Source organism: Muntiacus reevesi, chromosome 16 (assembly GCF_963930625.1).
Source record: "Muntiacus reevesi chromosome 16, mMunRee1.1, whole genome shotgun sequence".
Taxonomy (NCBI): Eukaryota; Metazoa; Chordata; class Mammalia; order Artiodactyla; family Cervidae; genus Muntiacus; species Muntiacus reevesi.
Window position 1 is genome coordinate 17,185,609 of NC_089264.1, and position 27,290 is coordinate 17,212,898.

Genomic DNA, 27,290 nt, shown 5'->3' on the forward strand with positions numbered 1-27,290 from the left:
TAGATCTGATGACGGGATTGACCTGATGGGTTATTAAGGCATAGACCGAGAATTTATATGCATTGCAGGCTATTGAATTGAGATGGGTTCGAGCCAGACAGCCTTGATTTTCATCCTCAGATTGCCCGTGAATGCAGGAAGTAATTGTTGTAAGTCCAATACTATTATGTGACACAGCCTCAGGCTTGTAAGATTTGTAAAGTAATAATTACTGTACCAGCTTGCCTTGAAGTTAAGTGGTCAGAGCAATACATGCTTTCCCCCAGTTTCTGATTCTGTGCATGCAGATTTGCTTAGTCCTGAGCATCAGGCTTCAAGAAGAATTGCTTATCTTTTGGGAGGCAGCATTAGAAATGTGCTGCTCTTAACGCTGAAATTCTCTTCCAGATGCTGTCTTTGCCTTTCAACTCCGCAACCCAGTGCACAATGGCCACGCTCTGTTAATGCAGGACACCCACAGGCAGCTTCTGGAGAGAGGCTACCGGCGCCCCGTCCTGCTCCTTCACCCCCTTGGTGGCTGGACAAAGGATGACGATGTCCCTCTGATGTGGCGGATGAAGCAGCACGCTGCAGTGCTGGAGGAAGGAGTCCTGAATCCTGAGACCACGGTGGTGGCCATCTTCCCGTCTCCCATGATGTATGCTGGACCAACTGAGGTAGATAGCTGTTAAGATTTGCTCTGCAGCAGTGTTGAAACCACTCTTACTAATGCAGCAGGTAGCCACAGCAGACTTATCTTAGGATGTTTCCCCTGATCATAGATCTGTTCTGAGCATGAGGCTGGAGTACTCACCTGCTCTGTTGGGGATGCGCTCTAGAGGTGGCCCCCAGGAGGCAGTCTTGTTAGGACTGGGAAGGCAGGGAGGGGTTCTCTTGCTCTTATTGTGGTTTGTGGTCCCAGTTGTGAAGGAGGGAAAGTTTCTTGCAGACAGAGGGCTGGGCAGCCTTGAGCCTGTGTGACACAGGCTCTTGTCTGGCCCTCGTTACACAGGTCTGACAGCATGCATCTTATTCCTTTGACAAAGTTCTAAGTCACTCTTCCCAGGGGACAGAATCGGTCTGATTTTTGCTTCTGGTATTTGAGTGGGAAGAAAAAGATGGTATCTTTAAAGAAAACATTCTTCATCTGTTTTCTATTGAAGGACTAATAGAGTCAGGAAATAAAATTGCTTCTTGATTTTGGGTGGAGTAGAGTTCTAGAGTTCTACTTAGCAGTCAAAAGGAAAGTTTTGAGATCTTTTTATAACCATATATATATATAGGGGAGAAGACTTAGGTTTTTGCTTCAAGGTAGAGATGGCTTTCAAAAAAAATTTTTGAATAAATGGATAAATCAGTGAATGTCCTGAAAAACTGTGTGAAAAATTCCTAGCCAGCTTCTTGTTGAGAGTTTAAGATAAATAATGGAATGCACATTATTATTGCACTCTTTTTTGTTCCCACCTTGAAGGGAGATGAATTTACTTACTAGATATATTTGGGAGGCAAACCCTTTTAGAAGGAAAAGAACAGTTTAGTTGTAGATACTCTGTGATAGTTTCCTTAAAAAATGTTTTTTAAAGGAAATAAAAGATGTTTGGCTGTTCCTTGGGATCAAACCTAACAAATTTTTATTGGAGCTTAGTTGTGGGGTTGTATATTCTTTATCTAAGAAATACTGACAGAAAATTACAGTAACAGCAGGCTAAAAGTTTACAGGGTATTTGATTCTTCTCTTGGATCAGCCTGAATAACATATTAGAAGACATGAGGTAGAATTCCTCATAATCTTCTCTCTTTGTTGGTATGAAATATTCATAAGAATTGGGTGCTGAAAGCCATTTTATTTTCCCAGAGACCACCGTGTCTTAAGTTCTTACATCTTTTTTTCCCTCTATTTGTTAATATTTTATTTATGTTTTTTGCATCCATTTTTTTAAGATATTATTTATTTTTATAGTTTATTTTCAACTGGAGGATAATTGCCTTACAATACTGTGTTGGTTTCTGCCAAACAGCAACATGTATCAGTCACAGATACATGCACCTCCCCTCCCTCCTGAGTTATTTTGGAAATAAAGTCACAGTTTTGTCCCAGTAGTTTCTCAACTTCTTTTTTGGTGCTGTCTTCATCATCATCATTTTAAGGGAATCATTTGGAATGAAGTTCTCCAGAATTAACCAGCTGAGCGGCTTTCAATGTGGGAATGATGCAGATGAATTTAGGGGTCAGGGCTGAGTTTATCAGTAACATCATCCAAGAGCCGGTGAGGAAAACGAAAGAATTTATCTTGGCCTACGAGGACATATTTTGTCCCATTTGTGTTTCCAATTCCTGTCTAAAAGGGAAGGTGTGACATTTTATTACCTAAATAAACTAAAAACTGCTTTTGAAAAGGCAGCGAGGGGATGGAAAAATAGCGAACACCACACAGGGTGAAACATGCTGTCGTGTCTGCGTTCAAAGGGTTTTTTAAGGCCTGTCGTTTCAGAGCCGGGTGTGTCTCTTGAGGAAAATTCAGAGATCAAGGTGCCTAAAGGTGCCCTTGGGTGCCTGCATTTTGGCTTTCCTCAGAGTCTTCCTTTTTCCAAGGCAAAGCTGACGAGGTGAGCTGGCTGCAGCAAGCCCTCCCCCAGCCTCAGATTTGACTCCTGTTGCTACACCCAAGAGCATGGTCTGGTTAAAACAGTGTAGGCTCTTGGACCATTCTTGGCCTGGTTTGCCACCTAATCTTAGGTCCGACTTCTCTGAGCTATGTTTTAAGTGCTTAGAAAAGGGTCATTTAAGGCATGCACAGGGAGGTGGGACTAAATATTCTTTAAGGTTGTCTCATTCTCCTTATTTTCTTACTTGTCTTATTTGCTTTTAACTTCATATTGAACTGTAATATACATTGGAGAAAGTGCACATTTCCCAGGTATACAATTAAATGAATTTTTCCCATTTGAACGGTCGTGTGACTAGCACCCAGACAGGTGAAGAGACTGTTACAGCACCCTTGCAGATCTGCATCCTGCCCTCTCCTATCCATCCCGTCCTCCCCGTAGTAGTCATCACCGTCCTCACTTCTCACAGTGTAGATGTGATGAGCTCATTGGAAACTCTGGGAAGCAGGCTCTGAGATGAGCATTCAGGAGGTGTGTTAGGGAGAGCTCTTGGAAGCAGCACTTGTGGAAGAAGGAGAAAGGCAGCGAGCAGAGTTGGACTGGAGGAGAAGCTGAGGTGCAGTTCGGTCTTAGTGGAAGCCTGAGCTGATCCTTTGTGGGCTTCTGGAAAGGCCCTTCAAAGAGGCTTTCAGTTGCACAAAAAACAGTCACTTAAACCTCTGTGTTGACCAGCGCTTGGCTGCCCAGGGAGGGGGCCTGCCTTTGGCCGCTGCTGCTGCTTTCTGTGGGGGCAGTTTCTAAAGAGGGCTGACGGCCTGCGGGCTGTGTGCTGGCAGCACTCCTCAAAATGGGGAGGCAACCCTGCTTCCCCTGGGGCACCTGGGCATCGCATCTCGGCACCGAGTCCAGCCTTTCCTCGTGCTTTTATAGCTGAGATCATACCGTGCACACTCTGGCATTTGGCTTCTTTTCCCTTTGCGTACGTTGGTGAGACTCGCCTTACTGTGTTGTGTAGTTAGTTGTACTTGGTCACTCTCTGTATCGTGGAATGTCCTATCCTGTGACTGCACCCAGTACTGTTGATGGGCGTTCCAGTTTCCAGTTGTTTGCTATGAAGAATAGCACTGGCGTGAAGATTTTAGTGCATGATTTTTCATGGGCATTTCTGTTGGTTGAATACCTAGAATTCTAGATATTCTAGGGGTGAGCTTTTGTTCAGCTTTAGTAGATATTGCCAACCAATTTTCTAATGTGGTTGTACCATTTTATTGATACATTCTCATCCACAGTGTATTTCTTCAGCTAAACTTGGTTACTTTTTTCATTTGCGCCCTTTTGGTCCTCTGGCTGTATGTAACCAAGTGTCCTGTATATACTTTTATTATTTCTTAACCAACCTCTAAAATGTTTTCATTGAACCAGTTTCACTGAAGAGGAAATGGAGAAGTAAATGAATTGTATGTATATACCATGATTGAGAATATAAGAATAGCCTATTTTTATTGAGCTCTTCCAGCAGGCAAATGTTCCAAGTGCTTTACATGTATCAGCTAACTTCATCCTTAGAGCGACACTAAGAGCAGGTAGATTATTATTATTCTCAGTTCAGAGATGAGGAAACTGAGGTGGAGGGGTTAACATGCTTGTTCCAGATCATTCCAGAGCCGTGGGCTCTAACTGCCACAGAATGTTTTTCTTTTATCTTATCAGGTAAAATTAAAATATGTGGCCACAGATTTTTAGAAAACAGACTGGAAATAAATTCTTAAAATATCCTGTAGGAGTTCCCAAACAGTGAATTAGGATGGCCTTGGCTGACATTTATGAGAGGTAGAATCTTTGGTACAGAGCCTTTCAAACTTACCTTTCATTTGTCACAAACCAGAGTTGTGTGTTGTGATCATCTTTGTTTAATCTGTGTGTGCGTGCTCATTCGCTTCAGTTGTGTCCGACTCTTTGACCCATGGACTGGAGCTGTCCAGGCTCCTCTGTCCGTGGGATTCTCCAGGCAAGAATACTGGAGTGGGCTGCCATGCCCCCCTCCAGGGGATCTTCCTGACCCAGGGCTCAAACCCACCTCTCTCTTGTCTCCTGCATTGACAGGCGGGTTTTTTACCACTAGTGCTGCTTGCGAAGCCCTTGTTTAATCTGTGTTCTTAACTCTTTTTTTTTTTTTTGGACACATCGTGTAACATGTTGGATCTTAGTTCCCAACCAGTGATCAAACCTGTGCCCCTTGGAGTCCTAACCACTGGGCCACCAGGAAATTCCCTTACTCTGTGTTCTTCTGATACCTGCCTCATTGCTGTTCAGTCGCTGCGTCGTGTCAGACTCTTCGCAGTTCCATGCACTGCAGCCGTCCAGGCTTCCCTGTCCTTCACTGTCACCTGGAGTTTGATCAAACTCGTGTCCGTTGGGTTGGTGGTGCCATCCAGCCATCTCGTCCTGCCTCATGGTCGTAGTCACATCTGCCTATTTTTTTTTAACTGTTGTTGTGAGAAGTAAATAGAATAAATATAAATCAGTAACACATTGCCTAGCTTGTGACAATACATGGTAATTAATATCAACTGCCTTAAAAAACAGTAACAAACTGTTGCTGCAAGTTCTTAACATCCCTGGGATTCTGTCCCTGCATCAGGGGAGCTGCATACATCTCAAGGCTGCTCATCCATCTGTATCAAGTTGTAGAGTTTTGATTATGGCAGAGAGCCTGGGATGCCCAACTTTTCTAGCAGACTCCACGTCAGAGCATGGATCCTCTGATTTGGAATATCGTTTGCTGGTTGATAGTATAATATAAAGCTCAAATAAAGAATATGAAGGCAAATGAAAAATAACCACTTCTTGAATGTCTGTATATGTGTCTATCATATAAACAGATTCTTTGTGCATGTTGTATAACCTCATCCCCACAACAGCTCAGGGAGATAGCTGTTACTTCCATTTTATAGCTGAGGTTACTGAAGCTCAGAGAGACCAAGTAATGTAACTGTGGTCTGTACAAGAAAACTGAAGCTGGATAGTAATTAAAGCAGTAGAAACAGATTTTTACTCAGGAACTATTACAACATGGGGAAAAGAGACCTAATGGGCTCAGTTGAATACATCGTGGTCAAGTGGGGGTTTATAGCCAAGGAGCAGAGTGGTGGTCAGTGGCTGGAAAATTACTAGGAGGAAACATCAGAAACAAAGGGCGTGGGATGGTTCTGGTTAAATTGACCTAGCGGGATCCTTGCTAACGGCAGGACAGCCTGTTTACATATCATTTGGAGGTGGTAGGGATGAAGAATTTGATCATGTATGGAGGATGGAGGGGCTGCAGAGTGATTCAGCAAGATTTTTGCCACAATTGGTAGTACAAGCCCTACAAGATGGATTCTGAAGGTCGGGGCATAGAGAACTTGGAGGAACCTGATGAAAGTTAGGTCAAGGAGGGAATCTTGGGCATATCTTAAAACCAGCAAGATGCGCAACTGGACCTGAAACTTGAGGTTTTCTGGCTCCAAAACTTGTGTCTTTTCATCAGGCTCCTTGCTGCCTGGAACCCTGTGAGGGGCCGTAGCGGTCGGTAGGAGGGGAAAGAGGTTAAAGATGCCCTGTGTGTACACAGAGCTCCCAGGTTTCCTAGAAGGGAACAAAGGCATATTAGAGCAATTTCTGCCTGTAAATCTCTGGAGTGTCAATTACATGCTAAGAGCTGTGGCTCTTGTCAGAGAGCCCCTCATCTGGTACCCAAGCAAAGGCAATTTTTAACTTCTGAACTTTTACAGAACAAACTTAAGGAATTCTGATAAACACCTCCATATTTTAAACTATTAAATATTTTAATAGTTTTTATGACCTGGCAGGATTTAAACCGTTATATTGAGTGGCTTTTGAAAACTATCCATTTCTTTTTCTCAAATGCCTCACTTGTGTGCTTGACTTATTTGGCTTATTCACAGCCTCAAATGAAGAATTTTTTTATAGTTTAAAAAAAAAAACACACAACACTCCTTTTTGTAGCTTTCCCAGTGACATCAGGACAAAGTCTGCCAGTAATGCTCATTTGCCAACTAATAATAATAAAATAAAAACAATGATTCTTCCTTTAATCATTTTCTGTAGGTCCTTTAGAAGGCATTGGTACCAGATTTGTTTCTCCAGCACACATGCTTCTCAGAATGATGAGCAGCTGTTAGCCTATCTGGTTATCAACAGGAGGTCCCTGATTTTCCAGTCTGTAAAAGAGTTGATGGCTTGATTCCTAAATTCCATTTTAGGAGTTGGGTAGGTGGGGGCAGGGCAGCATGTGGTGGGAGAGCCACTTCTCTAGTGCTAAAAAGTTGTCCCATCTCACTAAATGCTGTAATCCATTTATATAAAGGACAAGTAATGCTTTTTAAGACGTGTTACATGAACGTGCCGAAAGTAAGATATATCTTGAAATGTAGATATGTATAGCAAGTTTTCTCCTGGTCTTTAAGGCATTTGAATGAAAATTACCGGTTGAATTCTGGAGAAAATATAGCACTATAAGCTGCCATGAAAGTTATCGGTGCAGTTAGTAAATGACTCCTTAGTAGCAACTGATTGTATTTAACTTAGCAAATGCTCTTAATCAGGGACAGTAGGAACATACTGCCACATGATGCAGTATGTTTGTTTAATTAGTCCATGCTTTACACCGCTATCTGGAGCAGTAAATAGGATGTCTATTAGGGTTTAAACCCTGTTCCTCCCCATAAACACTTCCAAGCCTTTAACAACTAAAGGGACAGCTCTTAGGATCTGAGCCTAATTATAGGAGCCATAAACCCCCACGTTTTATTTATAACCTTTGACTCTCTTTGAGCTCTTTGATCATTTTGTCTTCTGGTCATTTATTTTATTAATGTTTCTGGAAGAGTGCAACACTAATTCACAATCTCTTATCTGAAGTACTTGGGGTCATGTATTACTTAATCCTGCTTATGGGCCTGGGGCATAAAACACATTAGTATTTCTTAACAAAGTGAATGTTTTTTCACATTAATTGGGATCAGCAAAGTCTACAGATAAACTGTGTCAGTTTTGATCAGGTTTTGCTAATGTTAGTTTAAAAAAATGGTTTTTGGATTTCAGATGGTTACCCTAAGATTACTTAATACATCCATTTGGTAGTATGTACATGTATTACATCATCATGTTGAATACTTTAAACTTAGTCGGGTGGGGAGGGAGGTGGGAGGGGGAATCGGGATGGGGAATACGTGTAACTATATGGCTGATTCATGTCAATGTATGACAAAACCCACTGAAATGTTGTAAAGTGATTGGCCTCCAACTAATAAAATAATATTTAAAAAAAAAAAAAAAAAAACTTACATGATGTTGTATGTCAATTACATCTTGTTAAAGCTGGAAAAAAATGAACTTCAGATTTTTGGGTAGGCACTTGTGGATCTTTATCACAAAAACATTTAGAGTCTGTTGATTTATTTAAAAAATAATTTTGGGCTTCCCTGGTGGCACAGTGGTAAGGAATCCACCTGCCAGTGCAGGAGTCATGGGTTCCATCCCTGGAAAAGGAAATGGCAACCCACTCCAGTATTCTTGCCTGGAAAATCCCATGGACAGGGGAGCCTGGCGGGCTCCAGTCCATGAGATCGCTGAGTCAGACACGACTGACTGACTGAGCAGCGGCGTCTGTTTTATGTGCTTTTAGCTTATATGTATCTTGAAAAGTGAAATCGCTAATTTAATTCAGAGACATTAGATTTTATAGGTGTATTAGATGCTTTTCACAGGGAAGGAGGAATATACCCTGTTTTCCTCCTGACTTTTCCTTAGACTTCCAGCTCAGAATCTGTTTTTGTCTGTTTCTTACTCTGGCAACATCAAGATCAAATATCATCTTTTAGTTTGGCCTTTCACTTTTTCCTGCAGTTGTAATCTATACTGTTTCTTCCCTAAATGTAGTACTAGCTTGTATTTTCTCTCCTGCTCTGAGTCCTATCTTGGAGGGCATGACACAGTGTAAGTAGCTGCATGTGAATAGGTATGCATGGACTTTGGCATTGGAGAGACCCAATTTCAAATACTCCTTCTCTTAGTTGTTCATTTTGCAACTTTGAATGTGTTATTGAAAGTTTTCTTATTGGTAAAACAGAAACATTGACTATCTTATTGATTTACTCTGAACATTAAATGAAATATTCATAAAACACTTTGTTTTCATATTAGGAAGAACTTAATAACTAGTGCCTGTTTTTTTCTTCACTCTCCCCTGTGAAGGAACTCATGAGATGTTTTCCAATGACATACCATCATGTTGCCTTCCTGTGGTCCCTTAAAATAATAATCAGTGAGGGGGTGGAGAGACAGAAAAGAGTCAAAGACTTTTGGTGTTTACCAAAAACAAATTTTGGGGTCCCTGGGCTTGGGAGGATGAAGGGGGAGGAGGACTGTGGATTCTCTCTCTCTCCCATGACCCTCTTCACACCTGCCAGTGGCCTGGGCTCAACCAGGGCAAAGTAATTTACAAAAATAGTTTGTTGCTGATGGTTCTGAACAAATCCTTCTTTTATATTTGATTTATGTTATTTTGAACCCTGAGAGAACTGAGGTTTATCCTTGAAGATAAAGGAAATCTTTGGGCAAGTCTGTATTTTGTGTATCAGGCCTTGATTCTTGATGTTCAGAATGAAGGGTTTGGATTCCACAATCTAAACATTCCTTTTCAACTCTTAAAATTGTGTGATAGGAGTAATTATACGGTATGTCTAATTCTCTTCTACAAGTTGGAGAATGGAATGTGTAAGTAGATCTCATAATTTTTGCATTACAAATCAAAAATATGACTTTCACGATGACTGAATATTGTTCCATGTCTGTGCAGAGCTATGGGAATTGGTAGAAGTGCTTAGAATGTGTAGTTGTGCAGAGACTGGAAATGATAAGTACCCAGGATCTACATGATGGGAAGGATAAACCTTGTCTTTCATTTGCCTCTCTAGGTTTTCCCAGCCAGCTTGAAGAGTTTAAAATTGTTCTTGCCATTGAGAAATCAAGAGGCAAACCATTAAGATCTGGGAATTTCAAGAAAATAGATTAATACTAAAGTGTTGTGATAATGTATAACCAAGATGTGGAGGTATTTTAACATGAAATTCAAGAGATGAATAAAAATACGGATGTTTTTACCCGACAAAAATAGTTAATTGGTTTGACTTTAAAGAATTTTTGTAGCATTAAGACAAGTACATTTTTGGCAATTTGGGAAGAGAAAATTTGTATTACAAAACCAGCTTCTCTGTCTGAAGTTCTTTCACAAATCAGTTGAATATATGAATTTGGCTTTTTGATGTGGTTACTTTAAGAGACTTCATTACAGTTAAAGAAAATTTTGATGTGAAATCTATAAGGAAATAGGTGATTTAAGTATGGACTTAAATAACTGTTCTATTTGTTATCTTCAGTATTTTTAATTAAACAAAATTGAAAATATTATATGCTTAATCTGCCAGATTTCTAGGACAGTGGAATTACTCCACTGTGGGGTAGGAAGAAGATGATATAGTACTAGTGGTGTTATATGTCATGTGGTATAGTCCAGTTTTGTAATTTTATGATGTAATTTTAAATTTGAAAAATAAGTTATTTTTCTCTCAGACGCCACTGAATATTAAGTTTACCAAAATTTTTGGTTGGTTTAAGAGAGATAGATACAGTATAGTACAGTTCAGTCACTCAGTCGTGTCCAACTCTTTGTAACCCTATGGACCACAGCACGCCAGGCCTCCCTGTCCATCACCATCTCCTGGAGTTTACTCAAACTCGTCCATTGAGTTGGTGGAGCCATCCAGCCATGTCATCCTCTGTCATCCCCTTCTCCTCCTGCCCCCAATCCTCCCAGCATCAGGATCTTTTCAACTGAGTTAGCTCTTCGCATCAGGTGGCCAAAGTATTAAAGAGTTTCAGCTTCAGCATCAGTCCTTCCAATGAACACCCAGGACTGATCTCCTTTAGGATGGACTGGTTGGATCTCCTTGTAGAGACTCTCAAGAGTCTTCTCCAACACCACAGTTCAAAAACATCAATTCTTCGGTGCTCAGCTTTCTTTATAGTCCCAACTCTCACATCCATACATGACCACTGGAAAAACCATAGCCTTGACTAGACGGACCTTTGTTGGCAAAGTAATGTCTCTGCTTTTTAATATGCAGTCTAGGTTGGTCATAACTTTCCTTCCAAGGAGTAAGCGTCTTTTAATTTCATGGCTGCCATCACCATCTGCAGTGATTTTGGAGCCCAAAAAATAAAGTCTGTCACTGTTTCCACTGTTTCTGCATCTAATTGCCATGAACTGATGGGTCCAGATGCCATGATCTTAGTTTTCTGAATGATGAGCTTTAAGCCAACTTTTTCACTCTCCTCTTTTACTTTCATCAAGAGGCTCTTTAGTTCTTCTTCACTTTCTGCCATAAGGGTGGTGTCATCTGCATATCTGAGGTTATTGATATTTCTCCCGACAATCTTGATCCCAGCTTGTGCTTCTTCCAGCCCAGCATTTCTCATGATGTACTCTGCATATAAGTTAAATAAGCAGGATGACAATTTACAGCCTTGATGTACTCCTTTCACTATTTGGAACCAGTCTGTTGTTCCATGTCCAGTTTTAACTGTTGCTTCCTGACCTGCATACAGATTTCTCAAGAGGCAGGTCAGGTGGTCTGGTGTTCCCATCTCTTGGAAGAATTTCCCACAGTTTATTGTGATCCACGTAGTCAAAGGCTTTGGCATAGTCAATAAAGCAGAAGTAGATGTTTTGCTGGAACTCTCTTGCTTTCTCAATGATCCAGAGGATATTGGCAATTTGATCTCTGGTTCCTCTGGCTTTTCTAAAACCAGCTTGAACATCTGGAAGTCCATGATTCATGTATTGTTGAAGCCTGGCTTGGAGAATTTTGAGCATTACTTTACTAGCGTATGGATGGCTGTAAATGTGTGGTAGTTTGAGCATTCTTTGGCATTGCCTTTCTTTGGGATTGGAATGAAAACTGACTTTTCCAGTCCTGTGGCTTCTGCTGAGTTTTCCAAATTTGCTGGCATGTTGAGTGCAACACTTTCACAGCATCATCTTTTAGGATTTGTAATAGCTCAACTGGAATTCCATCACTCCACTAGCTTTGTTCATAGTGATGCTTCCTAAGACCCACTTGACTTCACATTCCAGGATTTCTGGCTCTAGGTGAGTGATCACACCATCGTGATTATCTGGGTCATGAAGATCTTTTTGTCTAGTTCTTCTGTGTATTCCTGCCGCCTCTTCTTAATATCTTCTGCTTCTGTTAGGTCCATACCATTTCTGTTCTTTATTGTGCCCATCTTTGTATGAAATATTCCCTTGGTATCTCTAATTTTCTTGAAGAGATCTCTAGTCTTTCCCATTCTGTTGCTTTCCTCTATTTCTTTGCACTGATCACTGATGAAGGCTTTCTTATCTCTCCTTGTTATTCTTTGGAACTCTGCATTCAAATGAGTATATCTTTCCTTTTCCCCTTTGTTTTTCACTTCTCTTCTTTTCACAGCCACTTGTAAGGCCTCCTTAGACAGCCATTTTGCTTTTTTGCATTTCTTTTTCTTGGGGATGGTCTTGATTCCTGTCTCCTATACAATGTCACGAACCTCCCTCCATAGTTCATCAGGCACTCTGTCTATCAGATCTAGTCCCTTAAATCTATTCTCTCCTCCACTGTATAATCATAAAGGATTTGATTTAGGTCATACCTGCTTGGTCGAGTGGTTTTCCCTCCTTTCTTCAATTTAAGTCTGAATGGCAATAAGGAGTTCATGATCTGAGCCACAGCCAGCTCCCGGTCTTGTTTTTGCTGACTCTATAAAGTTTTTCCATCTTTGACTGCAAAGAATATAGTCAATCTGATTTTGGTAGATGATAGATAACTATTTTCTAATGGAGTCAGGGAGCAAATGACTTTTATGTTTATAAAAAGGGGCGTGGATTAAACATCATATTGTGATGATTCAAGAACTATTCTAATTCTAAAGTGTTTACATTGTAAATATTCTGTGTATGGAGATAAGTAATTTAGGTTCCTATATGTCACTGATTTTTGGTTTGTTAGTTGCACAATATGTTAATCTGTGATGGATGGCAGGGAGAACCATTACAGGATTTGCATAGATCAGTCTTATTTGAGAACTGATTATAATTTGAATTGTGAATACTTCCCTTTTAGCACTATTGGGTAGCAAAACTTAATTCTTACTTGTATTGCTTACATTGTGGAAGTAAGTTATGTAGAGCCAAAAAACATTAGCTGCAAAAATGTACTTGGGGAGGAAATTCTGAAACAAATGCTGATTTTTTTCAGTGACAGTTGCCGATGGTGAGTTGTTGTTGTTCTCCCATCCTTTAGATTTTATTTGATTTACAATATTGTGTTAGTTTCAGGTGTACAGCTTCAGATTCTCTTCCGTTATAGGTTATTACCAGATAATGAATATAGTAACAATACAGAATATGCTGTACTGCTCTACCGTAAATCCTTGTTTATTTTATATACAGCCATGTGTATCTGTTAATCCCATAGTCCTAGTTTATTCCCCTCTCCCCGTCCTCTCTGGCAACCATAACTTTGTTTTCTATGTCTGTGAGTCTCTTTCTGTTTTCTAAGTAAGTTCATTTGTACCAATATTTTAAGATTCCACATATGGGTGATATCTTATAAATGTCTTTCTCTGATTTACTTCAGGTAGTATGATAATCTCTGGATACATTCATGTTGTAAATGTCAGGATTTCATTCTTTCTTGTGGCTGAGTAGTATTCCATTACATAAATACACCTGTTGAGCTAAGAAGGCAGAGATTGGGTTTCGGGGCTGCTGAAGCAACAAGACTTGCAGCACAGAACCAAGGCAGGGCTTCCCTGGGGCTCAGTTAGTAAAGAATCTGCCTGCAATACGGGAGACCTGCGTTCAGTCCCTGGGTCAGGAAGATCCCCTGGAAAGGGAATGGCAACCCACTCCAGTATTTTTGCCTGGAGAATTCCGTGGACAGAGGAGCCTGGTGGGCTACAGTCCATGGGGTCACAAAGGGTCGGACATAACTGAGTGACTAACGCTTTCAGTTTCAGGGCAACAGAAGATGTGAGGGTGTTCCCCAGGGTTTCTTGGACTGCATTTGTGCAGGGCAAGACTCTGAGGCCTGGTATAGAGTGGCTACAGTTTGAGTGTGGATTGAAGGTACTAGAGGTTATTCACTGTTGAAAGATGACATTCCAGCATAGCTAAAGTAGAGAAATCTTGTTAACATCTTAGGTATGCAACTGAGACACCAGAAACACATGCTTTTAGAAAATAGGCCACATTGTACAGAAAGCATGATATCAATTTGTTTACAGCCAGGAAGTGGGAAATCACACAGAATTAGACAGGGGAAGTTTAAAGAATTATTAAACTTTAGTAGAGAAGTAACTAAAAAATGCAGAGTGAACTCTAAAGGGTACCCTAGGGCTGAGGGAGATTACCAAAGGAAGGGTAGAATTGGAAAAGGGATCCTCTCCCCAAGACTGGGCTTCAGATCTCATTGGAAAAGGTATGGTTTCATCCCACTGGATGGTGAAGTTGAGTGGACTCTCTGGACCACACTGGTTCACAGATGCCCGATAACAGGAAACTACCCTCTCTCTGGTTCACAGGCTAGCTGAGGCTAAAGACTGGTGAGCTCAGTGGGTGTCAGGGCATTCATTGGGAGCTGGCTTGCTGCCAGATTGGTGCACAGTATGGGATACCCGTGTTGCAATTAATGCAGGAAGCAACCCTCTGTGGCCCAGTTGAGCACAGCGGGATACATGAGTAAGCAGAAGGCCTCAGGGAGCTGCTGGTGGGAGGCTTGGAGTGCACTGGAGTTTGCATTAGGAGGACTGTAGCGAGGTGATCACTGGACTCAGGCTAGGGCTTTGAGGTTGTTGAAGGAGTGTGCGCTTTGGGTTTGCTGCCGGACCCCTGTGCCACCAAATAGCCCCATATTCAGGTACCACTACACATCCTTCCTTCTACAGTGTCCCTCTAATGTCCTCTGCTAATTTAACATTGTGCTCGCTGTGAAGGAGAAATGCTTAGTTTTCAATCCATTTTCTCAGCAAATACTAAGGGTGAATTTGGAGTTGAAAGGCAGTAGGTTGGTAATTGGTCCAAAAAACTGGATTGAACCTGCCCAAGAGAGCTTAAAATTGAGCCTCAAAAAGATAAGAAGAGGTGCCAGTAAATTACCTGCCTGCTGGAATCAGGCTCTTAACATTCTAAAGGAAAACAGCATTATTCAGGCTCCTTAAAACCAATCATTCACAAGTCCAGCATACAGCAACAAATTATTGGAAATAAGCAAGGAACTGTGATTTATAATCCAGAATAAAAACTTTCACTAGAAGCGTGCCTTTAGATGATACTGATGTTGGAATTAGCCAATAAGAACATTGAAGTTTCTTAAACAAAAATATTGTCTTATGGGTGAGGACTCTCAGAGAAGTGGAAGCTGAAAAAAAATCAAGTGGAAAACCAAGGGCTAAAAAAGTGTAGTATCTGAAAGAGAAACATTTAGTGGATAAACTTAAAAGCTGACTGGAGTTGGCAGAAGAGAAAGGTCAGTGAGTTTAAAAGGTCAGTAGGAATTTTTTGAAAAAGGAAAATAAATGGGAGAAAAGAAGCAAAGCCTCAGTAGCTTGTGGACAACCTCAAGCTATCTAACGTGTATAAGCGAAGTTCTGAAAGAAGAGAGAGAGAATGTGGCACAAAAAGTTTTGGCAGAAAAAGGGTTGAAAGTTTTCTGCCATTGATGGAAAACATCAGCCTACAAATTCAAGCAGCCCAATAAATATAAGAAAGGATAAATAAATCCAAAGAAAACCACAGTTAGGCACAGAGTAGCCAACCTGCTGAAAACTTATGATAGAGAGGAAACTTAAAAGCAGAGAGATGGGGAGAGGAAGAGGGAACAATAGGGGAGTAATAAGAGTGATGGCTGGCTTCTCAAGAGCATTATGAGCTAGAAGCAATGGAGTAGCATTTTTAAGAGAGAAAAAAAAGTAGAAACATGTCTATTAATCTAGAATTCTATAGACAAGCAAATTTAAAGATGAAGTGAAGACATTTCAGGTAAGTGGCAGTTGAAAGTTTTATTAATGAGGAAGAAAAGTTTTTCAGGAATCCTCTAGACAACTTCCCAAGAGATTGTTATTTGCTCAGGCACCCATGCTGCATTGCTCGGAAAGCAAGGACGTAGCCTTTTCGTCCTTTAGGGGAAGGTTTCTGTCATCAAGGAATAGGGAGATCAGGACAAAGAGAAGTCAGTTGTTGTGGAGGCAACGAGCAGTGTTTGCCACATGTGAATTAAATTACTCTTATAATCAGAAAAAAATGACAAAGCTATTTGGTCTTTGCTACACAGATGAAAGTAAAGCAGAAAATAATTCATTTGTTGTTAAGTTGGCCATTTACAGATTCTTATAGGGGTTCATAGTAAACTTTTAGGCATATATTGTAGTCTTCCTTCAGTATACAGTTTCCTGGGAATCATGCTAGCCAGTGGCATAAAAAGGTAAGGAATACATCTTGACCTCAGTCTGCCGGATAGACAGACAGCTCTTTCTGGGTTTTAACAACCATTTTCTGGGCAGCGTGTCATTTTCTTCAGAGAGGAAAGGGATTTTCTTTAGGAATTCTGGTCAGGAAGCAATTAATTCAGCTGTGATTGTCAGGAAATACTTCACAGAGTGCCGGGAGCCGGCACACGAGATCCCACCGGTGACAAGGTTGTGAGGAGAAGACCTGACAAGCAAGGCAGATCAGAACTTCGGGGATTTCAAAAAGCTGCCCCGGCGCTAACCTTAAAGATGATCTCTGTCTTTCTGATGCTTGCTATATTAGACTACTCCCTAATTTCTGTGACACAGGTAGAAGGCCTTCCCCAATCTCTCTCCAAACAGAATCAACTTAAAACTTTAATCAATATATCCCCCGGAGGGTGGGATCCTATAAAATTATCCAGAATGAAAGGGGTGTTTCAATTTAGACCCCTTTGCTGACATTCTAGCCTGCTTGGCAAATGCATACTAATGCACATGGCTGCTCACAACACCTTAATCATAAACAGCATAAAAAACCTGATCACACAAAAGGCCCTAATAGGCACAGAGCCCTTCCGGGGTGAGGAACCCCTATTAGAGAACACAAAAAAATTATTCTAAAAGTGGTTAGAGTTAAAGATTTAGAAAAATAAGAGTTCAGAATTGTTCATTTTAACCAGGAATGCTAAACAGGGACTGCCTCACCGGAACTGCAGAGTCTTTGTGTGGTAAACCTTTTAGATAAATTTAACTGATAACTTCTGCAAAAGGACTGACCTTTGTGTTCATTAAAGAATAGATTACGGAAAACAGCTTTGCATTTACCTAGGTCATAAAATGTCAATAGGCCCCATGGCCAGAAGATAATGTACAAGACTCTCACAAAGAAGTATGCAGAAAACACCCTGGTTTCATGAAGGATAAGCTGATGTAATATTAAACTATCTTCCCCTTAAAAATGTCCTAACTTAGAATATAAAAGCTACGGTAAAAAATAAAGATTTGCCAGACTCTGCTGCACCCCCAATCTGGTCACTCTCTCTCTCTCTCTGTCTCTCTCTTTCTCTCCCCGACGCCGTTCATCCTGAGGGTACCCCTGGATCTTGCCGAGGCTGGACCCCGGCAACAGAGTAATAGTAATAGTGGCAGTAATAACAACTTTTCTTTATTGAAGACCAGGTAGTATCCTGAGTACTTCCAAAACTTCCAACAATCTTATGCATTAAGTGTTATCATTCTCATTTTTATAAATTAGGAAACTGAGGCTTGTATAAGGAAATCACTTAAGATCCTTCCATCAGTGAGGGGCAAAGCTAGGATTCAAATCTAAGATAGCCTGATTTGAAAGCTTGTGTTCTTAACCAGATACCAGTAGCCATGGCTGACTTGCATTCTCTTCGTTAAAACATACTACCTGTTCAGTAGGTTATAAGTTGACTCACACTAGGCTTTCTTGGAAGACTGACATTTGATTTGCTTACTCATGGCTGTTAAAAATCATAAAGTTTTCTCATAAGGAAACCATTCATTAAAATATACATTGAAACCGTTTAGGTCACCTGCAGGAGAAAGCTGACTCCATGTTTGTTGTGTTTATGTTTAATTTACTCATATAACTTCTAATGAAGTCAGAGAAGCAATTAAATTTTTGACAGTTTTACAAGGCAGAGTTAAAACTGGTCCACATCACCATCATCCTTTTGAAATATATTCCTGATTTATTGACCAGTTGGCACTTGAATGATTTAAGCATCCAGACATAAATATATAATGAGCAAAGTAAGTTCACCTAAGTTCAGAAAACTTAGATTGCCCTTTTAATTTAACTCTGTAAGCAGTAGCTATTTTTCATGAGGCAGAAAAGATTTTACGTTTAAGTGGAGTTGCAGAGTACTTAATTGATGATTTGATTCTGACTGACCCCTTGATACAAATTGAGTCTGAACAAGTGGAATTCTTCTGTGTGTCTGCTGTGGAGGGGCAGAGGGAGATGAGCAGATATTTCATGAAGAGCTGAATCTGGGGTGGATGGAGGAAGAGGTGGTGTATGTGGAGAACAGAGGTCTTCTAGCTTCGTGCTTTGCCATCTGGTGCAAACAAAACTACTGCAGCTCACTGCAAGCAGAAGTAATACTGTAGTGGAAAAAGAGGTTGTTATAGGGCCTTGGGGTCCTTCCTCTTTAGCTGGTTCATGAGGAAAGCAAACTAGGCTCGAGCTCAGGAGGCTTTTTAATGAGCCACGTCTGCAAGTGGCACACATCACTTTGGCTGTCATTTCTTTGGTCAAAACTCAGTTGTAGGGAGACTGAGAATTGTATTAAACTGTGTGTTTAGGAAGAAAGATAGTACAAGGTATCTAGAAACACAAATATATGGAAACCTAAGCAAGCAGAAAACAAGGCAATTATTAACTCTAGGAAAAACAGTTGTACAAGGAGAGGAGTAAAATGAAGATGATAACAGCCAACATTTATTGTGTACTTACTCTGTGCCAGGTACTATTCTAAGTCCTCAGTTTTTTCACATGTTAATTTTACTAGAAATTCTATCCAGTAAATACAATTGTAATCCCCATTTTACGCATAAGTGGTTATTTCACCAAAGTATTGATACCACAGTGTTTATTGAATAAATGGGATAGGGAATGAAGATAGTGGAGTAAGAGCCAAATATCTTCTTTTTTAGTAGGAAATAATAATGTGGAAATAATGCCTCTATTATAATTTTGAACATGACAAATTTGAACTGTGCAGGTCCACTTATATGCAGGTTTTTATCCAGTAAATATGTACAGTACTACATGATTTGTGCTTGGTTGACTCCATGGATGCAGAACCTTGAATACAGTGGGGTGACTCTGGGACTTGAGCATCCACACATACTGAGGGATGACAGCATATAATATCTAAAATTAACAGTCAAGTTACAACTGTATGCACATACTGTTTAGAAATATAGAGGTCAATATCAGTAGAAACAACTAGAAAAGTTGAAAATCCTCAGGGTAACCTGTTCAAATACAGGCTATGGGCTTGCCTTCACATTCTTGCACTTTATGAACTATGTTGATATAAAGTACTTGTTAGAAGAGATGCTATCAAGAGAGATGAAATGATATGAAGTGGTCATCATTTATATGGCTATTCACATGGAACTGAGATGGTTTTATAAATCACTAAATAATGGAGCCATACACTGAGAGGGAACTCAGACCAAATGTGTGGACCTGGGTTTGTCCTACAGACTGTTGTCCGAGTCACTTAACCTTTGAGGATTCGCTTCCTTCTTGATTTAATGAGAATGATGCTCTCTTCCAGTTACTCTAACTTCTAGATTGCTATAGTTCTAGGTGTTAGACCAAGTAATTTTTGTTTCTAAACAGTAAGTCAGTGTGACGGTATAGCCTACAGAGCTACCTTTGAAAGCATCTGGCTGTTAAGTCACAGCCAACTCCTTGTTTTATGCTTCCCAGCTCCATATACATATATACTTGTAGATTTTTTTGGAAGGGGAGGGGTTGCCATTTTTTTTTTTTTTTCCTGGCTTCCCAAGATGATGATTTTAATTTGTTGACATTTCCTACTGATAAATATTGATTATATAAGAAGTGCATGCATTTATTATCCTCTTCCTACTTCTAAGCGCTGGTCATGAAATCACGGTTATCTAATGTGACCATTTCTATTCTAGGTCCAGTGGCATTGCAGAGCACGGATGGTTGCCGGAGCCAACTTCTACATTGTTGGACGAGACCCTGCTGGCATGCCCCACCCAGAAACAGGGAAGGATCTCTATGAGCCGACTCATGGCGCCAAAGTGCTGACCATGGCCCCGGGCCTGATCACCTTGGAGATCGTGCCCTTTCGAGTTGCCGCTTACAACAAGAAACAGAAGCGGATGGACTACTATGACTCTGAGCAGTAAGCTTTACATTTCTGTGCATAAGGCTGTGAAACACCGTGTGTTCTGAGCTGCTCCTAGGGTTTCAATGCATTGCCTCATCTTTACAACAGCTTACCAGTGGCAGGCTTCGTTGTACCAATTTCAGAGACGGGCAAACCAAAGAAACTAATTTCTCAATACTTTAGAAGTTAGAAGTAGAAACAAAAATTGAATCTGGTTTCATGGGTCATGATCTTAGGAATTTTGTTGGGAAGTGTTTAAGGCAGTGATGACATTTCTGTCTGCCTTATACAAGTAGTCCAAGGACTCAGCGATGATTTTGCTAGTAAGCACAAGGGACCTATGTAATAAGAGAGTTTGACTAATATTTGTGCAGTCATCGTGTGACAGGCACTGTCCTCATTGCAGTATAGGTATTAAGTTAATACTTGTAATTAATGCCCTATACTAATCCTGTGAAGTAGGTGCAGTTATCCCCATCTTGTAGATTAGCAGTAAGATGAGGCATACAAAGTTCAAATATTCTTGTAATGTCACAGATACAGTGAATTGGCAGCTCACTGGGTATGCTGACCACGAAGAGTGCAACTTCATTCTTCAAAGATCTTAGAAGGAGCAAAAATGAACAACTTTTTTGTGCAAATTACTGATAATATTGAACATGTATATATCTATCTTTTGACTGGCAAAATTTTATTAGTTGCTATGTATAGATAATATCCATACAGACATACCTCAAGATAGTGTGGGTTCAGTTCCAAACCACTGAAATTAAAGTGAGTAATCCCAATAAAGCAAGTCACATAAAATTTTTTTGTTTCCTAGTACAGATAAAAGTTATGTTTATATATACTATAGTATGTTAAGCACGAAGTAACAGTATTTCTAAAAAGCAATTTACACACCTTAATTTAAAAAACTTTATTGATAAAAATGTTAACCATTCTCTGAGCCTTCAGTGAGTTGTGATGTTTTTGCTGGTGGAGGGTCTGGCTGCTGACTGATTAGGGTGGTGGTTGCTGAAGGTTGGGCTGTGGTAGTATCTTAAAATAAGACAACAGTGAAGTTTGCCACATCCATTAACTCTTTCACTAATGAGCTCTCTGTAATACACAGTGCTGTTTAATAGAGCTTCTTTCAAAATTGGACTCAGTCCTTGCAAACCCTGCTGCTGTTTTATCAGCTAAAGTTTATATAATATTATAAATTCTTTGTTGTCATTTAAAACTCTGTACAGCATCTTACCAGGAGTAGATTCCATCTCAAGTAACCACTTTCTTTGCTTATTAGAAGCAAGTGTTTAGCCATTTAAGTTTTATCGTGAGATTGAAGCAATTCAGTCAAATCTTCATACACCACTTCTAATTCTAGTTCTCTTGCTATTTCTACCACATCTGCAGTTCTTTCCTCCACTGAAGCCTCGAACCCCTCAGGTCACCCATGAGGTTTGGAATTCAGTTCAGTTCAGTTGCTCAGTCGTGTCCGAGTCTTTGCGACCCCACGAGTGCAGCATGCCAGGCCTCCCTGTCCATCACCAACTCCCGGAGTCTACCCAAACTCATGTCCATCGAGTTGGTGATGCCATCCAACCATCTCATGCTCTGTTGTCCCCTTCTCCTCCTGCCACCAATCCCTCCCAGCATCAGGGTCTTTTCCAGTGAGTCAGCTCTTCGCATCAGGTGGCCAAAGTATTGGAGTTTCAGCTTCAGCATCAGTCCTTCCAATGAACACCCAGGACTGATCTCCTTTAGGATAGACTGGTTGGATCTTCTTGCAGTCCAAGGGACTCTCAAGAGTCTTCTCCAACACCACAGTTCAAAAGCATCAATTCTTCGGTGCTCAGCTTTCTTTATAGTCCAACTCTCACATCTGTACATGACTACTGGAAAAACCATAGCCTTGACTAGGTGAACCTTTGTTGGCAAAGTAATGTCTCTGTTTTTTAATATGCTGTCTAGATTGGTCATAACTTTCCTTCCAAGGAGTAAGCATCTTTTAATTTCATGGCTGCAATCGCCATCTGCAGTGATTTTGGAGCCCAAAAAATAAAGTCAGTCACTGTTTCCACTGTTTCTGCATCTAATTGCCACGAAGTGATTGGACCAGATGCCATGATCATAGTTTTCTGAATGTTGAGCTTTAAGCCAACTTTTTCACTCTCTTCTTTCACTTTCATCAAGAGGCTCTTTAGTTCCTCTTCACTTTCTGCCATAAGGGTGGTGTCATCTGCATATCCGAGGTTATTGATATTTCTCCCGGCAATCTTTATTCCAGCTTGTGCTTCCTCCAGCCCAACGTTTCTCATGATGTACTCTGCATATAAGTTAAATAAGCATGGTGACAATATACAGCCTTGAGGTACTCCTTTTTCTATTTGGAACCAGTCTGTTGTTCCATGTCCAGTTCTAGCTGTTGCTTCCTGACCTGCATACAGGTTTCTCAAGAGGCAGGTCAGGTGGTCTGGTATTCCCATCTCTTGAAGAATTTTCCACAGTTTATTGTGATCCACACAGTCAAAGGCTTTGGCATAGTCAATAAAGCAGAAATAGATGTTTTTTTGGAACTCTCTTGCCTTTTCGATGATCCAGCTGATGTTGGCAATTTGGTCTCTGGTTCCTCTGCCTTTTCTAAAACCAGCTGAACATATGGGAAGTTCACGGTTCACATATTGCTGAAGCCTGGCTTGGAGAATTTTAAGCATTACTTTGCTAGCGTGTGAGATGAGTGCAATTGTGCAATAGTTTGAGCATTCTTTGGAATTGCCTTTCTTTGGGATTGGAATGAAAACTGACTTTTCCAGTCCTGTGGCCACTGCTGAGTTTTCCAAATTTGTTGGCATGTTGAGTGCAACACTTTCACAGCATCATCTTTCAGGATTTGAAATAGCTCAACTGGAATTCCGTCACCTCCACCAGCTTTGTTCGTAGTGATGCTTCCTAAGACCCACTTGATTTCACATTCCAGGATGTCTGGCTCTAGGTGAGTGATCACACCATTGTGATTATCTGGGTCATGAAGATCTTTTTTGTCTAGTTCTTCTGTGTTTGGAATTAGCTTCCAAACTCCTGTGAATGCTGGCATTTTGACCTCTCCCCAGGAATCACAGATATTCTTAATGGCATCTGGAATAGTGAATCTTTTTTAGAAGGTTTTCAATTGACTTTGCCCAGATTCATCAGAGGAATTGCTATCTGTGGCAACTATAACTTTATAAAATATATTTCTTAAATAAGAAGACTTGAAAGTGGAAATTAGTCCTTTATCCACAACATTAGCAGGCATGAAAATAACATTAAATTCATTGCACACCTCCATCAGAGCTCTTGGGTGACGAAGTGCATTGTCATTGAGCAGTGCCAATATTCTGTAAAGAATCTTTTCTTCTTGAGCAGAAGTTCTTAACAATAGGCTTAAGATACTCTATAAAACCATGTTGTAAACAGATGTGCCATCTTTCAGACTTTGTTGTTCCATTTATACAGCGCAGGCAGAGTAGTTTTAGCATCGTTCTTAAAGACACTAGGATGTTTGGAATGGTCAGTGAACATTGACTTCAATTTAAAGTCATCAGCTGCAGTAACCTCTAACAAGAGTCAGCCTGTCCTTTGAAGCTAGGCATTGAATTCTCCTCTCTAGCTATGAATGGCATCATCTTCCAAGAGAAGGCTGTTTCATCTCCATGGAAAACCTGTTGTTTAGTGTGAAAGTGTTAGTTGCTCAGTTGCGTCTGACTCTGTGACTCCGTGGACTGTCGCACACCAGGCTCCTCTGTCCATGGATTTCTACAGGCAAGAATACTGGAGTGTGTTTGCCATTCCCTTCTTCAGGGGCTCTCCAGGGATTGAACCCAGGCCTCCTGCATTGCAGACAGATTCTTTGCCATCTAAGCCACCAGGGAAGCCCATTGTTTAGTGTAGCCAGCTTCATTAATGATCTTAGCTGGATCTTCTGGATAACTTGCTGCAGCTTCTATATCAGCACTTGCTGCTTCACCTTGAACTTTTATGTTATGGAGATGACTTCTTTCCTTAAACCTTATGAAACCCTTAAACCCACCTCTGTATGCTTCAGACTTTTCTTTTTAAACCTCCTCACCTCTCTTAGTCTTCACAGAATTGAAGAGAGTTGGGGCCTTGCTCTGAATTAGGCTTTGGCTGAAAGGATTATTGTAGCTGGTTTGATCATCTATCCAGACCACTAATACTTTCTCCATATGAGCAATAAGGCTTGTTGGGCTTGCTTGTCATTCATGTGTTCAATGAAGTAACACTTTTAATTTACTTCAATAACTTTTTCTTTGCATTTACAACTTGGCTGCTTGGCACAGGAGGCCTAGCCCATCTCAGTTTTCAACATGCCTTCCTCGCTAATAAAGCATAATCATTTCTAGCTTTTGATTTAAAGTGAGAGACATGTGCACTTTTGACTTGAAAACTTAGAGGCATTATAGGTTATTAATTGACCTGGTTTCAATATTGTTGTGTCTCAGGGAATAGGGAGGCCTGCAAAGAGGGAGAGAGATGGGGGAACGGCTAGTTTAGTGGAGCAGTCAGAACACATACATTTATTAAGTTCACCATCATTATATGGGCATGGTTCTGGGGCTCTAAAACAGTTACAGTAGTAACCTCCAAGATCACAGATCACCAAATATAATAATAATGAAAATGTGTGTGTGTGTGTGTGTGTGTGTGTGTGGTGTGTGTTAGTCGCTTAGTCGTGTCTGACTCTTGGCGACCCCATGAACTGTAGCCCCCCAGGCTCCTCTGTCCATGGGATTCTCCAGGCAAGAATACTGGAGTGGGTTGCCATTTCCTTCTCCGATTTTAAGAAATAAGTAATCCAAAAAGGTAGAACTGATTGCAAAATACAGGACTTTAAGAAAAATAATAAACATTAAATATTTCATAGAATTTTGAGATGGAATAGACCTTAGATATCCTTTAGACAAACCATTAGTTTTATCAATAGAGAAACTGAATAAATTCAGCAAAGATTGCATTAATTAAGTCTTCTTCTCAACTAAACACTGTTTCTCTAGCCCTCTATTTTTCTTATTGTTTATTTAGATCCCAATTAGAAAATTTTAAGTTTATTTTTATTTTAACATCTTGTTTAATTTGATCTAAAGACTTTTCAGGTCTTTTAATTGCTGATTCTGTAATACTTGCTATATGCTAATTAAATTTTTAGATAACATGACCTTCAAGGTTATTATTCAAGTCTTTATAATAGAATTATTAAACTAGACTTCATAGAGGACAAAACTCACTAGTAACCTTATGATATACAATTCAGCTTCCATTAAACATAGTATTATTCAATTAAATACAAATCCTCAAAATTATATTAGTTTCCAGCTCCCATTTTTATCATGTCTACAAAGAGATGATTTAGTTTGCTAGGTTGAGTCTCTGATTTTGGGGGAGTGATAACAGTGATAGATTAAATATTTTTTTTAATTATTATTATTGTAGGATTGGATTCTTTAAGCTCAGAAAACAAAACTATTGAATGTGTCTAGGGATTACTCTCTTATAATCTCTTTTCCTTGATTTTAATTCTGTTACTAGTGTTGATCCTACACACGCAAATTCAAGTCTCTTTTCTGTCCTCCCTCTCTTCATTCTGCCAGAATGATGTTTTTTTTCTTCCACGATTTTTGATACTTTCCCTTTACTGATCAGTTTCTTTCTGTTCAGAATTGGATCTAGAACAGTTTCCCCTAGAAATGTCTCTGTTTTGTTATGCTAGAGTCAGAATAGCAAAAGAGCACAGACCTTGAAGCCCAAGGGAATGGAATCACATTCTTGCCCCACCACCCCTGTAGCTATGTGACCTCAGATAAATCACTTTCCTCTTTCTGCCCTACTTTCCTCAGCTTCAGAATGGGGAATAGTGATCATGCTATGTATGTATCTTCATAGAGTGGTTGAGGACCAAATCAGTTCATATATGTCATTTGCAAGCAGTGTTACCTGGAACCTAGTAAGTACTAGAAGTGTGTATATTGTTATCATATATGTAATGTATATATAATGAAAAAGTATGAACAATTGTGAGGATTATCAAAATGTGACGCACAAACACAAAATGAGCAAAATGTTGGAAAAATGGTGCCAACAGACTTTCTCAAGGCATGGTTACCACACACCTTCAACTTGTGAAGGATATAGCAAAGTGAAGTGCAGTAAATGAGGGAAGCCTGTAGGCAGTACTCCCTGTAGGTTTAGAGTGGCCATGTGAGGCTCTAGGAGCAGAAGTTAGGAGTGCTAGCCCCATGCCTGAGTGACTTGAGATTCCTGTGTCATCTCTGGCCTTGTTTCTTTATCTCCAGAATGGTGGCAGTGGATGAGCTGATTTCCTTCTAGCTCAAAATCTGTAGTTCTTTCCAGAATCTGTAGCTCCTAGCTATTTTCCGTTAGTAGGAGCTTCATGTTTTGTTGATTAATACTTACTTCATGCAAATTGTACCTGCTTATTTAGTACTCTTGCTTTTTTAGTATAAATTACACTTCAGGTTGAGCAAGTGGTTGCCTCTTAGTTTCAGTGAGGATTGGTTCCAGGACCCCTGCACAGATACCAAAGTCTGCAGATGCTCAAGTCTCTTATATAAAATGATGTAGTATTTGTATATGGCTTACACACATCCTCCTGTGTACTTTAAATTACCTCTAGATTATTTTTAATACCTAATACAATATAAATGCTATGTAAATATGATATAAATGCTACGGAAATTACATATATTGTTGCCTGCTCATGATAAATTTTTGTTTTTGCAGTGTCAGTTGTTATCTATCTTCTTTCATTTTATATTTTGTTTATTTGGATCCTTTCTCCTTTCCTCTTGATGAGCTTGGCCAGAGGTTTATTGATTTTGTTTACCCTTTCAGAAAACCCACTCTTGGTTTTACAAGTTACATTTTGGGGACTTTATGGAATTCTCTTCTCAGTCCCTGAATATTTTCAGTCAGAGGTTGTTTGAATCCTTGGATGTAGAAACCAAGGATATGGAGGGCCAGCTCTATTTTTTAATTTTTGTTTTCTCAGTTCATCTCTACTAATGGGTGCTGACTGAAACTTAAGTCTTATAACTTCTCATATGAAAGAACTCATCCTTTTTTCCATGATACTGTACAGTTCACTCTGTGTTCAGGAATAATGCTGATCCTAACCACGTACCCTCA

The 27,290-nt window shown here is 40.1% G+C and overlaps 1 protein-coding gene across 2 annotated transcripts in view; it reads left to right on the top strand.

Moving 5' to 3' along the window:
- The window catches only part of PAPSS1 (3'-phosphoadenosine 5'-phosphosulfate synthase 1), a 110,580-nt gene that overhangs the window by 71,351 nt on the left and 11,939 nt on the right, over window positions 1–27,290 (top strand). For both annotated transcript variants that reach the window (XM_065907159.1, XM_065907160.1), the window contains exons 10-11: window positions 388–656; window positions 19,888–20,117. In XM_065907159.1, coding sequence (XP_065763231.1) covers window positions 388–656; window positions 19,888–20,117 — 499 coding nt within the window. The remainder of the gene's footprint in view (window positions 1–387; window positions 657–19,887; window positions 20,118–27,290) is intronic.